We start from the raw sequence: 13,989 nt of genomic DNA on the forward strand, positions 1-13,989 counted from the left end.
TTTCCTCGGGAAAACCCTGCTCCCAGCTTCCAGGGCAGGGGGCGCTTGCGCCATCGGCGCAGCAGCGAGGGAGGCGCTTGGCTCTCTCTCTCCTCCTCCTCCGCGCAAAATCCTTCCTTCTTGGGAAGGCGGAGTGTTTGCGGCCGCTCGCCGATCCCGGGCCGGAGGCGAAAGGCGGCTGCAGGCGAGGCTGAGCCATGGCGGCGGCGGAAGCGCGCCGGGTCCTGGTGTATGGCGGCCGGGGCGCCCTGGGCTCCCAATGCGTGCGCTACTTCCGAGGGAAGAACTGGGTAAGGGCAGTAGCCCCGTGGGGAAGAATCGAGGGGGAGGTGGGGGGGGGGAACCAGGCGCGCTTGGCGTTTCTGCAGATCGGCTGCGTCTGCACGGAGCGCCGTTCCCAAGCCTAACCCCTGGCTTTGCATTCTCCGGGCCTTCCCGGCGCAACGCGCAACGCGCAACGCGTGCGGGTGCGCAAAGATCTCCATCCGCCTCGCTGCAAAAGGAGGCGCGCGGGTTGCGCGTCTCCGCAGCCGCTCGCTCTGCCACGCCTTTGCCCGGCGGCCCTTGGTCCTGTCCTTTCCCTGAAAGGTTTTCTTTAGCTCTCGGTAGACGAAGCTGCAGGTTGTCAGGCGCTGCCAGCGCTCCTTATCCCCGCGCGTCCCCGAAACAGCAATTTTACGCAGCGCGTTAAGGAATCGCAAGGGGACACTTGCAATACTTGTTGGGGAGATGGGAAGGAACAAAAGGCTCTTTCGAAATTGGGGGAAAAGCTGTCCTGCTTTTGGGCTTGAGCCTGACGAAGTACAGTGGTACCTCGGGTTACATACGCTTCAGGTTACAGACTCCACTAACCCAGAAATAGTCCTTTAGGTTAAGAACTTTGCTTCAGGATGAGAACAGAAATTGTGCTCCGGCAGCGCGGCGGCAGCGGGAGGACCCATTAGCTAAAGTGGTGCTTCAGGTTAAGAACAGTTTCAGGTTAAGAATGGACCTCCGGAACGAATTAAGTGCTTAACCCGAGGTACCACTGTATGGGCAACATACATGAAATAAATCTGCGATGAAAGCATTGACACTACTCCCCGATTCCCTTTGAAACGATTTTAGGAAATACTTTTGTTTTCTGGTGCAAAAAACAAAAACATGAAATAAGTACAGTAAATCGCTTTTTAAACAGAAAACTTTTTTCTTTTTAAATCAGTGGGTGGCCAGCATTGACTTGGGAGAAAACGATGAAGCGAGTGCCAATGTTGTTGTGAAAATGAGTGATTCCTTCGTTGAACAAGCAGATCAGGTAACGTGCATGGTATTGTTTGTGCCATTTTGGAAGCAATTAAAATGAAAGCAGAAAGATGTCCGGGCAGCTTCTGGGTTGCAAAATAATAGCAGTTGCCTAAAATGAGATCCTGTTTGTGTGTGAAAAGTTCTTTCCTCTTGGGAAAGACTGACAGTTTCTTCAGCTTCTCAGCTTTATTTATGAAAGGCAGAAAATTCAGTCGGTGCGTTTTCTTCCATTTGCCCCATCACTAGGAGGGGCCATACTGACTTAATTTCTGCCTGCCGTACAGTTGTTAAAGGTTCAGCTGCCAACATTAGGGCAGGGGTGCAATAACTTTACCTCTGGGGAACATTTAGGTGGGAACATCTTGGCTCAAGATGCTGGCTATCCCTTTTAAAGGTCTGCCTGAGTTGTGTGATAACAAACTCAAGTCAAAAGGGCCTGGGTAGCATGAATGTGTGTGAGTGAGAGAGAGATATATATTGTTGAAATATTTTGCGGTATATCATTTTAAATGCATGTTAAGATAAAATGGACTGGTGATCTTGGTACATCAACTCCCATGCTTGTTTTTCTGTCACTTGTTCTTCCTTCCTCCATATTTATTGGTTCTGTTCTAAAAAGAGGAGTCTATTACCTCCGATTTGCTTGGAACCAGTATCCACTGTTCTAGAAGCCCTGCCTTCTAATTTGAGGTGTGGGAGGTTTTATCGACCCAAAACCATCTTCACGTATTGCGGTCAAACCCACGCATTGGTTGTGCATTGGAAACAGATTTCAGGATTCGGGATTTAGTCCTAGCAAGAACTGGCTTATATTAAGCCTAGTTCCATTATATTCCATTATATATTCTTTCCCTGATTTCTAAAGCCTGGTTCTGAAGGTTAAACTTGACATGACAAGAGGTGGTTGTGTGTCTGTTTGTTGATTTGCCTGCCTTGCTCAAATCCTAATGCGGGTGGATCCTATTAAGGATCTCTTGGAACTGAACCCCCCCCCCACTACTTTTTTGTCTTCACATATTTAAAGGTGACAGAAGATGTTGGAAAACTCCTGGGCGAAGAAAAAGTCGATGCTATACTTTGTGTCGCCGGTGGATGGGCTGGAGGCAGCGCGAAAGCAAAATGTAAGCAACAAACCCTTGAATGCCAGGGAAGAAATCATTTATTCTTTGTCTTCCAATAAGAGTTTTCAGAACGGCTTCTTTCCTTTTTGTGTGTGATCGGAAAATCGAGTATAGTAACTGTGTCCAACCAATATTGAAACCTGATGGAAGTTTGTTAAATTGTTAAGCAGTTAGTATCTTGCTAAGGGTCACTGTCCTGCATTCATTTTATGATGTTTTAAGCCGGGGGTGCCCAAGTGGCTGTATCCAGATGCAAAACTGACCCTTGGCAACCCTGTTGATTTTTCAGAAGGTGGTGGAAGGAGGTTTTCCCCCAGCACGTCATCTCCAGTGATCCCAAAACCACCAATACCCTACCAGTGTTTCTCAAACTTGGGTCTCCAGAAGTTGTTGGACTACAACTCCCATCATCCCTCACTACTGGTCCTGCTGGCTAGGGATGATGGGAGTTGTAGTCCCAACAACTGCTGCAGACCCAATTTTGAGAATCAAGGCCAAAGGGCCCTATTTCGCACATTACTGCCAGTGGAAGAACTGCCAGGGGGAGTTGACCACCCACTTGGCCGTAGCTTGGGACCTCTGGCATGGAGGGGCCCTGCGACACCTCCTCCCCCCCCCCCCGGTTCTCCTTCTGCTTCTAGAGCCTGGCAGAGAAAAAATCCAGGCAGAGTCCTAACCACCACCGCCAAGTCATCAGCTTTTTTAGGGAAATGGTAGGGTTGTGCTGTTAAAGCCCAGTTAAAAAGATAAGGGACCCCTGACCATTAGGTCCAGTCGTGGCTGACTCTGGGGTTGCGGCGTTCACCTCGCTTTACTGGCCAAGGGAGCCGGCGTACAGCTTCCGGGTCATGTGGCCAGCATGACTAAGCCGCTTCTGGAGAACCAGAGCAGTGCATGGAAACACCATTTACCTTCCTGCCATAGCAGTACCTGTTTATCTACTTGCACTTTGACATGCTTTTGAACTGCTAGGTTGGCAGGAGCAAGGAGCGAGCAATGGGAACTCACCCCATCACGGGGATTTAAACCGCCGACCTTCTGATCGGCAAGTCCTAGGCTCTGTGGTTTAACCTACAGAGCCACCCGCGTTCCCCCCAAAAAGCCCAGTTAAAAGGCTTTAAAATCCTCCACCTGGAGGAAGTAATTGACTGGATTCTACCTTGTCCATTGTTGCACTAGGTCAGAAGCTGGTTTTCTCCATCCAAAGGATGCATTGTGGACTTTAAAGCAAATAGACCAGCTGTGGCCTGGAGCTGCTTCAGATGGAGAACTAGGCTTCTGTTGAACCAGGCCTTAACCCTGCCAGTGATCCTAAAGTGAATAAGTTCCTGTTTGCTGTGTCTTTAAGAGTTATTTGTGTGGGGGTTGCATTCCTGGTCATTGCACGTGTTGGCGGAGCATGCATAAGCCCACCCAGCTCCGTTCTGTCCCGTTCTGCCGTTCCTGTTCCAGAAACAACCAACACATGCACAGTCGTTCACGCTTTGAACCCGTGCAAAACGGGGGTTGCCTGTACTATATATGCAAAATAAAAGAAACTTCGGTTGAAAATACTGCTTCACAGAGTTTCGCAACATAAGTTCTGCATGTTCTACAATCCAGTTATGTCTGGCATTTAAGGAGACCATTGGAAAATATTCTCTGTTTTTTAGTGGTTTGGTGGTCGATTCCATTAAATTCCAGGAAAAGATTTAATGGTTTCTAAAATGAAACCCAGGTTTTTGCACGGTACTACAAAGCACTTTCCAGTGATTATAAAAGACTTCAGGACAGGCTTTTTTTCACTTACATATTAGAAACATATTAGAATAGGAGACTATTCTTCAAAGAGCTAACTGATCCTAAACAGCTCCATAAGTCTCAATTATGAGCGTAATATTTCTGAGATGCTTTGTGTCTAAAAGCGTTCAAAGCATGATTTTCCTGCTCCAACAAAGTATTGTTTTTTGGAGCACATGTAAGTTTGAGCACCTCCCTCATCTCTTTTCTTCCATGCTTGGCTTCAGAGAAGACCTCCCAGTTTGATAAACCACAGCTTCCCTGTGACGTCACCACCAGGCAATTGTGGTCTGTGTGCTCCATTCCAGATAGGATTTGCCAAACACATTCTGATCTTGTTTGTAAAGGTAAAGGGACCCCTGACCATTAGGTACAGTCGTGGCCGACTCTGGGGTTGCGGCACTCATCTCGCTTTATTGGCCAAGGGAGCCGGCGTACAGCTTCTGGATCATGTAGCCAGTATGACTAAGCCGCTTCTGGCGAACCAGAGCAGCACACGGAAATGCCGTTTACCTTCCCGCCGGAGCGGTACCTATTTATCTACTTGCACTTTGTCGTGCTTTCGAACTGCTAGGTTGGCAGGAGCAGGGCAGGGACCGAGCAACGGAAGCTCACCCCATCATGGGGATTCGAACCGCTGACCTTCTGATCGGCAAGTCCTAGGCTCTGTGGTTTAACCCACAGCGCCACCCACGTCCCTTCAATCTTGTTTATAGGGAATTCTTAAACCACAGTTCGGATGCCATTCATCTAGCAAACCAGGAAATCTCCTCTGAAGCCAGGTGTGCAAGAGAAGTAGATTAAGAGAGGAGGAACCACTTAAGCTCATTGCTCACTTCTCCTTCAGCAAACCATGGTTTGCTGGACCAAAAATATGTCGTTCGAGCTGGGCAAGTATAGAACAGAACATTGCTACATATTTCTTCCCTTTCTCTTTGGGAAGCGGGAGCTAGTGTTGGGCCCCCTGTTTTTTAGATTCAGGGCAGCTCAAATCAGAGTCTTCCAGATAATTTGGAGTCTTTTATCTGGGAAGCTCACCTTAAAACATCATCGTACTTTCACCATGTTGTTACAATATAAACCAATGCAAGAATATAATGAAACAAACATACAGTAAAACATTAAAGAGAACAAGAAACCAACCGGTATATCTGAAGGAGCGTCTCCACCCCCATTGTTCAGACACTGAGGTCCAGCTCCGAAGGCTTTCTGGCGGTTCCCTCGCTGTGAGAAGTGAGGTTACAGGGAACCAGGCAGAGGGCCTTCTCAGTAGTGGCACCTGCCCTGTGGAACGCCCTCCCATCAGATGTCTAGGAAATAAACAACTATCAGACCTTCAAAGACATCTGATGGCAGCCCTGTTTAGGGAAGCTTTTAATCTTCGATGGTGCTTTAATATTCTGTTGGGAGCCGCCCAGAGTGGCTGGGGAAACCCAGCCAGATGGGCAGGGTATTATTTATTATTTGTTGTTGTTGTTGTTGTTATTACCACTACTACTACTACCAAGATTCCTAAGGAATAGGTCTCTTAAGTCGCCAGGTTTTAAGCATATAGTGAAAAGAATACAAAAGATGACCAGTGAGGATCTTGCCTTCAGAAGGTAACTTTGAAGTGGGTAGGGTGGGTTGTTTTTTTTTTTTAGTTTCTGCTGCAAAACAAGGAATCAAAACAAGGATCTGAAATCTGACAAACTAAGGGAGATTTGCAGTTTTGAGCAAGGAATAGCACATGCTGGTTCTGTCTTGATACCTAATGTGTCCTGGGTTTTCTCTGCTCACCAGCTTTATACAAAAACACTGACCTGATGTGGAAACAAAGTGTTTGGACGTCAACAATCTCTAGCCATTTGGCCACCAAGCACCTGAAGGAAGGGGGGTTGTTGACCCTAACAGGGGCCAAAGCAGCATTAGCTGGAACTCCAGGTAAATATTGTCATGTGCTTTGCCAGTATTCTTTGTGGTGTCAATTATTCCAATTTGAGGAAAAACCAACCGAGGGTCTTTCAAATTCTCTTGTCCTGCAGTGTGTTTGTTGACTAGCTGTTAAGGTCTTTTCAGAGGACATTTTGACACCAGTAAGGGGATCCACACTTGAGAGCCACAATCTAGAGAAATTTGGAGGGTGAAAAAGCACAAGATTCATAAGCACACTGTTATTTCTAAGTTGTGAGACCCAGTAAAACTAGGCTGCTGTTTTATTTCTTCAAAATGAGTGGCAGCTCTGCTTGTTTACAATGGATCCTACCTTTAACCTGCCTTCTTCAAAGACCAATGACCTTCAAACCTCTGTCAATAGCTACGAATGTTCCTGGTCCATTTCGTAACTATTGACACAGAAAAGAGTGTGGAAACTGGAGGATATTCACTGCTAGCTATAATCTGAGCAGACCCAGTGAAATCAATGAACTTTAGTCTATTGATATAAATCAGTCTGTTCTGAGTATGCTGGATGTCAGTCACAGGACATCTGTGTACTCTGCATTAAAAATCAAACTTCTAACCATGGAATCCAAATTCTGCATTGGAAATGATGAATTCTGTGACCTGAATAAATTATGTAAGCTGAACGGGTTGCTTAATTTATTCTGCTTTTGGCAATCGTCACAAGTGGCAGAGTGTAGGGACTAGAAACCTGACCACCTGCCACTGGGATTGACACTTCGTTGTACATATAATGAAAACTGGGGAAAGAAGGTAAAGAGGTGGGCTTCAATGGGAACCTCTCTTTGAGGTAGTAAACTTGTGTTTGGGTGCATGTGAAGGCCAGCATTATGGGATGTTCCTTCATACCATGCCCACACCTCCAAGAAAACCTTGCAGATAAAAAAATCTATCCTGCGGAGAAGGGGTCTTTCCCTGGCATGGTGGATGTTTATGGGCTGGGAATTAAAAAAATTAAGGCAACCCTATAATCTACAGGCACGACTCATGTTGTGCACCATAGTTGGCATATCTGAAGGCTATCGGAGACTAAAACTGCTGAGAGTTTCCAGCGACGAACCTTTTCAATAGATCATCATGTTAGATGCTTTGACGAAAGTTGTGAAGAGCAGTGGCTCTCTGCTGATATACAAATACGGATAGTTTGGAACTATATTATTGCATCTCTGTTTGTTGGGATGTTATGTAATTTGTTCCCTTCATTTCCTTTATCAGAGGGTAAAGGTAAAGGGACCCCTGACCATTAGGTCCAGTCGTGCCCGACTCTGGGGTTGCGGCGCTCATCTTGCTTTATTGGCCGAGGGAGCCGGCATACAGCTTCCGGGTCATGTGGCAAGCATGACTAAGCCGCTTCTGGCGAACCAGAGCAGCGCATGGAAACGCCATTTACCTTCCCGCCGGAGCGGTACCTATTTATCTACTTGCACATGCTTTTGAACTGCTAGGTTGGCAGGAGCAGGGACCGAGCAACGGGAGCTCACCCCATTGCAGGGATTCGAACCGCCGACTTTCTGATCGGCAAGTCCTAGACTCTGTGGTTTAACCCACAGCGCCACCCACGTCCCTTATCAGAGGCTATTGGCTCTAATAAACTGGGTGGTCATTTTCAGTCACATTGTTCTGATTGTAGTCTTGCTACTTGTTTGTGTCACTGTTTCCCTGAAGCTTAAACCCTGGAAAGTTTGAGTCAGGAGCCTCTTTCCCCTACCAACAATCCCTGACAGTCCCCCCCAACCGTAGCAGTCTGAAGTGGTACAATCCTGGGACAGAGACTTTTGGGGCTTCAGCGGCAACTAGGTTTTGCTCCCACCGTTTCTTGGCTGACTTCCTTGTTGCAAAATTACAGCTGAGCCAGCCACTGGTGTCCCACTGCACATAGAGGTGCCCATGTGGATATATGCACACCGTGGACTGCTGGGATGGATCCTCACAATTGTACCACATTAGACGGCTCCCTTCCAGAAGCCAGAAAAGTTTGGGTTTATTCTCCTGATGCACTGTGAAACTGTGACAATATTTTGGTGTCTCGTTCAAACAGTTCTGCTTCCCTTTTATTGCACAAAGCTGATGTTTTCTTCCTTTTGTTTTAGGAATGATAGGTTATGGCATGGCCAAGGGAGCAGTCCACCAGCTTTGCCAGAGCCTCTCGGGTACAAACAGTGGGCTGCCACCGGGGTCTGCCGCCGTTGCCATTCTCCCGTAAGTGGTGGCATTTTAATCCCTACAGCACCCTTTGCTTTAGGTTTTTTCATACGCCCAGTTTGTGCCATGTTGAAGAAGCAACCTCTGAAATCAGTGGTTTGCGGTCTACGTGAACTCTTGGCCTTTCAACTCGAAATTGCAGTTGCTTGAGAATCATGGACAAGGGATGGATTCATGCCATTTAACTTTTACATTTCATTAACGTTAAATTTCCCTCTGCTGAAAGCAAATACTTTTAATTTGAACGTGTTGGATTTCTCTCTCTGTATCTCTCCCTCTCTTTCTCTTTTCTTGTTTTGCATTAATTTATAATTTGAGTGGTATAGTTGCTAAGGGACCGAACTACAGATTGGGAAGTCCTGCTTTGAATCTTGAACTCTTCACGGGACTTTAGGCAACCATGTTATTATGTAAGCATAGGTCAGATTGCAGCTTAAATTCTTGTGTCCTGTTTATCGGGCCATGAATGCATATGTTAATTCTGTTCATACCTGGGTGGTCATTATTCGAAATACACTTTTTAGAGTATGTATGTTGCTGTTATCAGAATAAGGTTGAAGTTTCAGTCTGATGCTTTCCTTTGAAAATGGTATTTAATTAGCGCCTGAAATCAGTGGCAACTATTCCTGGCCACCTGTTTGGGGACTGCAGCCACGGTGTATTTATGTGGCAGTGACATGATACTGACCATCTGATGGTCAAACTGCATGTAGCAAGCATGCATGTGAGAGACAGTCCTAGGTGGGATGCTGCAAAGCAGCTTTGGAAATACAGTGGACCCTCCGGATACGAACTTAATTCATCACGGGGGCCCGTACTTACCCCAAAAAGTCTGTATCTGGAGGTGGCGCTTCTGTGCATGCGCACGGTGCAATAGAGCACTTCTGCACATGCGCGCGCGGCGAAACCCAGAAGTACAGACTTCTGGGTTTGCCGCATTCATAACTCGAAATTACGTTACCCGAAGGTAACATAACCCGAGGTACCACTGTAGATAATGTTATTCACAGGAGCAGTTGGAAGAGGTGCCTAATCTTTTCCCAGCCACCATTTGTGTGAGACGCCATTTTGCCTCTGGATAAAAGATGCTTGCACGCAAGTGAGAAATACCTATTGCTCAAAGGTGCGCAGTCAGTTTCAGCTTACAGTGGTGCCCCGCAAGACGAACGCCTCGGAAGACGAAAAACTCGCTAGACAAAGTAGTTTTTCGTTTTCTTAGCCGCTTCGCAAGACGCATCTCCCTATGGGTTTGCTTCGCAAAACGAAACTTGCCCCGCAAGCTCCGGGGATAGCTGGGAAGCGCAGCGTGCCTTCCCCTCTGTCCCCGGACCCCTTTTGAACCAAGGGGCGGCAACGGGGAGAAGCGATCTTCTCCCCTCCGCCCCTTGCTTCAAAAGAGGGGACAGAGGGAAAGGCGCGCACACCTTCCCCTCTCTCCCCGGACCCCTTTTGAACCAAGGGGCGGCAACGGGGAGAAGCGATTCTCCCCGCTGCCCCTTCCCTTGCTTTAAAACAGGTCCGGGGACAGAGGGGAAGGCGCGCGCCTTCCCCTCTGTCCCCGGAGATTGCGGGGCAGGCAACGGGGAGAAGCAATCTTCTCCCCGCCGCCCCTTGCTTTAAACAGGTCCGGGGACAGGGGGGAAGGCGCTTGGCGCTTCCCCTCTGTCCCCGGACGGTCTCCATAGGAACGCAGTGATTGATTTTCAATGCATTCCTATGGGAAACCATGCTTCGCAAGACGAAAAACTCGCAAGAAGAAAAAACTTGCGGAATGAATTAATTTCGTCTTGCGAGGCACCACTGTAGTCACCGAGAAGGCAACATCTTAATACAAAGAGCAGTCTCCACCTTCCACTGTCCTCAACGTTCTGCGTGCGTTGTGACGGAGAAGAAACGCAGGCAACATTTATCAGATGCAGCAGTGTACAACTGAAGAGCTTATCTTTCTTTGCCCCAGGGTTACCTTGGATACACCAATGAACAGGAAATCTATGCCTGATGCGGATGTCAGCTCCTGGACACCGTTAGATTTCATTGCCGAGTGAGTAAACAGAGGCTTCCTTGCTCAACAGCTGCTGCTTTAGGGCGTCCAGGTTGCCTGTGCCTTCAAGTTCTGGAGTGCAGATCCTCAGTCACTGGAAGTTAAATGCCCTTCTGTGAAGTGGAAGTGGCTGAACATGGCTTGGGAGAGTGATTCTGAAAGCATGGGTTGTGGGAATTGATGGATGCCAGATCAGTTCAAAATTGCCTTTATGGCCTGTGCATAGGCAGCATCAGAGTGGATAAAAATAAATGATTTTTTTTTAAAAAAAAAATCCCCCAAAATCGGATTTTTAAAAAAAATTAAATTGGATTTTTTAAATAAAATGCTTTTGGAGGAAAAATCTTTCTAAAGATAGTTTTCTGTTTAGTTTATATTATAGTCCAAAGGCTATTCATCAGGAAATAAGGATTTGTTTTAAGTTTTTCATGTGTGCTAAAACTCAGTCTAAGGTGTGTGCTTTTTAAAAAAAAGTTTAACCACATCAGTTAACAAACATGGATACATATGATATAATGTTACTGTATTGCTTTCGTTAAATAAATTGTTTAAATTGTTATTAAGGAAATGGTTATTTTTTTCCTTCCAATAAAGTACAGCAGAAAAGTTGTCCAAACATAAACAGTTAACTTATTAAACCTCACAATAATTTCATAATTATCTGTCTTATGTATTTATAATAGTATAACCAAATCAGTAATTTTTGATATAACTGTAAAAACTACTCTGAAAATTTATTATTCCAAAAATGAAACCTTCATCTGGTTGTAAATATTAAGATTATACCAGCAAGAACGAGTATTTCTGTAAAAAGAAAAAGAAATCAAGTCTTACTGACTTGTGATTTAAATCTGAAGGTATCTGAAGGTATCTGAAGAAGGTATCTGAAGAAGTGTGCATGCACACGAAAGCTCATACCAAGAACTAACTTAGTTGGTCTTTAAGGTGCTACTGGAAGGAATTTTTTTATTTTGTTTTGACTATGGCAGACCAACACGGCTACCTATCTGTAATCAGTTTACCAGGCCAGTCATGGGCTTGGTCAGGGCCTCAGGTGGGTTCCGTGGCAGAAGAAAGGTGGGATATAAATGTATAATAGAGAAGAAAGAATGGATAGATGTTGAATATTCTAAAATGACAAGGTTAGGACTGCAGTTCTAAGCACTTGCTAGGGAGCCAGCTCCTTTGAACACTGGATTTACTTCTGGGTAACATGCATAGAACTGCAGTATGAAATGTATTTAGGAGGAGTGTTGGACACAAAATCTCTGAACTGAGAAGCTTCTACACTTTTTTTTTTAAGCAGTTCAAATACAGTGGTTCTCAACCTGTGGGTCCCCAGATGTTGTTGGACTACAACTCCCATCATCCCTGAGCTTTGGCCTTGCTAGCTAGGGGTGATGGGAGTTGTAGTTCAACAACATCTGGGGACCCACAGGTTGAGAAAGGCTGATTTATAACATGAAGCTTTAGGATAAGCTTCCTCAACCTCAGCCCTCCAGATGTTTTTGGCCTACAACTCCCATGATCCCTAGCTAGCAGGGCCAGTGGTCAGGGATTATGGGAATCGTAGTCTGAAAACATCGGGAAGGCCGAGGTTGAGGCAGCCTGCTTTAGGAATTGAATTAATTCACAAAATGTTGATCTCTGTTTTTAACAGAACGTTTTATGACTGGATCACTGGAAAAAACCGTCCATGTTCTGGGAGTCTGATCCAAGTAGTAACCACAGGAGGAAAGACGGAGCTGTCTGCTTCTCATCTCTGAGCGGTCACACGTGCAAACAGCAGTGAAGTGGAGATGCAAAGTGTGTGTGTGTGTGTAGTTTGTGCAGTCTTCTTCTTCTGCCGGTAAAATGGTCTTATTCGTCGAGCAAGTCCTGAGGTCATATTTGTGTTGCTTCTTGTTAACCAGGTGCACTTAATTATCCAAAGGTACAAAGCGTCTTGTGAATCAGGGCTGTGAATTTGAAGATTCACTGATGGCCTCGCTGCAGCATTTTCTACAGAATTATGCTGAGTCTTAAGAAAAGCAAACAGTGAGCAGTAAAACTGTGTTTTAATTATATGAAATGCATATATTTCACTGTTGCGGAAGTTTTGCTGCCTCGGGGTCCCCCCCCCCCACTTGAATGCTGCCTAGGTAGTCAGTTACGTCAGGTGTAATTATGAACCGTCACATTAACACAGACCAAACATGCAGTCTTGCTGTCTTTCCTTCTGGATGTTGTGTGATAAATAAAGAAGATCCATAGAAATCTGTGGGTCAAAAACATACAATTGACAGTATTGGTTGTAAACTGTACCACAGCAAGCTGTTGTCTGTGTTGCGGGAGGCGGCTGTGTTGAAATGCTCCTCTACCTGGACAGACTTCTCGCTAAACAATACACTATACAACACACATGTGTGCAGAGCTTTTCCCTCGAGAAAAGATCCAGCCATTTATCCCCAACTCTCAACTGCCTAGGGAGCTGTTTGTAAGTGACGAGGTTGAATGAGGAAACATTATTTTGCCTTAAAAGCTATTCAGCACAGTTCAGACCTTTTCCGAAAGGGAGCCAGTTCACCAAAGCTATGGGAAAGATTTTGTGGGGTGGGGCATAGGTTGTCGTCCAAAGCCTTATTGTACAAAGAGATGTAGCTGGATGTTTGCTTATGGTATGTACAGCAACATCACCTTCAGTCAGCTGTGTGCACCAACCAGCAAATCGCTTCATTACTTGTCATGCACATCATGCCTCTTGTAATTTCATACGGTGATTTTTAAAAGTGCTCTAAAATAGCCCCAGTTGCGGATGTTGACATATATTGAATTTTGTCTTCAATAAACTTGTTTAGAAGCCCGCAAGTTGTACATTTTATGTGGTCTCTTATGTACTCTTACATCAAATGCTGTCAGTTTTTGTCTCCAAAGCAAGTTGTGGGTCTTCACTGACCCCTCCTTTTAATAGATGGACAGTCTAGTACAGGAATCTGCAACAAAGGTGCTAGACCTCAAGATTTAGATAACTGAAGCAAAGGGCATTTTCTCCAGGAAAACTTCATTTTCACTTAAGGAACTGCATCTGCTTCTGAACACTAGATTTGCTCAGCCTCTTCTGCTGTTTTCCTTGACATCTGAATTTGTTTACTCCAATTTTCCAGGGTGTTGTTTTTTTCCAAGGCTGCCTGTTGGCTTGTACATCCCTTGATTTAAATGTAAAGGGACCCCTGGCCATTAGGTCCAGTCGTGACCGACTCTGGGGTTGCGGCACTCATCTCACTTTATTGGCTGAGGGAGCCGGCGTACAGTTTCTGGGTCATGTGGCCAGCATGACTAAGCCACTTCTGGCGAACCAGAGCAGAACATGGAAACGCCGTTTACCTTCCCACTGGAGCGGTACCTATTTATCTACTTGCGCTTTGACGTGCTTTCAAACTGCTAGGTTGGCAGGAGCAGGGACTGAGCAACGGGAGCTCACCCTGTCGTGGGGATTCGAACCACTGACCTTCTGATCGGCAAGTCCTAGGCTGTGTGGTTTAACCCACAGCGCCACCCGCATCCCACATCCCTCGATTACTTGCGGCTTAATGTATGAACCAGTTCTGCTGAAAAGCATGGTATTTGAGGTGAATGTCTATG

General features: G+C 45.9%; 1 protein-coding gene and 1 long non-coding RNA gene across 2 annotated transcripts in view; both read left to right on the forward strand.

The window, feature by feature from the left end:
- LOC307224693 overlaps window positions 1-13,215 on the forward strand; it is a 146,624-nt gene extending 133,409 nt beyond the window's left edge. The window contains exon 2 of the long non-coding RNA XR_013842689.1: window positions 12,202-13,215. This is a non-coding gene — a long non-coding RNA (uncharacterized lncRNA). The remainder of the gene's footprint in view (window positions 1-12,201) is intronic.
- Window positions 122-13,215, forward strand: QDPR (quinoid dihydropteridine reductase). The gene is made up of 7 exons (XM_079991751.1): window positions 122-290; window positions 1,202-1,294; window positions 2,309-2,405; window positions 5,967-6,107; window positions 8,216-8,324; window positions 10,285-10,368; window positions 12,029-13,215. Exons 1-7 carry the CDS (start codon window positions 198-200, stop codon window positions 12,132-12,134), a joined length of 723 nt encoding a protein of 240 aa, XP_079847877.1. The 5' UTR covers window positions 122-197; the 3' UTR covers window positions 12,135-13,215.
- Window positions 13,216-13,989: the final 774 nt, after the last annotated feature.

Source organism: Podarcis cretensis (genome assembly GCF_951804945.1).
Source record: "Podarcis cretensis genome assembly, chromosome: 9".
Classification (NCBI taxonomy): domain Eukaryota; kingdom Metazoa; phylum Chordata; class Lepidosauria; order Squamata; family Lacertidae; genus Podarcis; species Podarcis cretensis.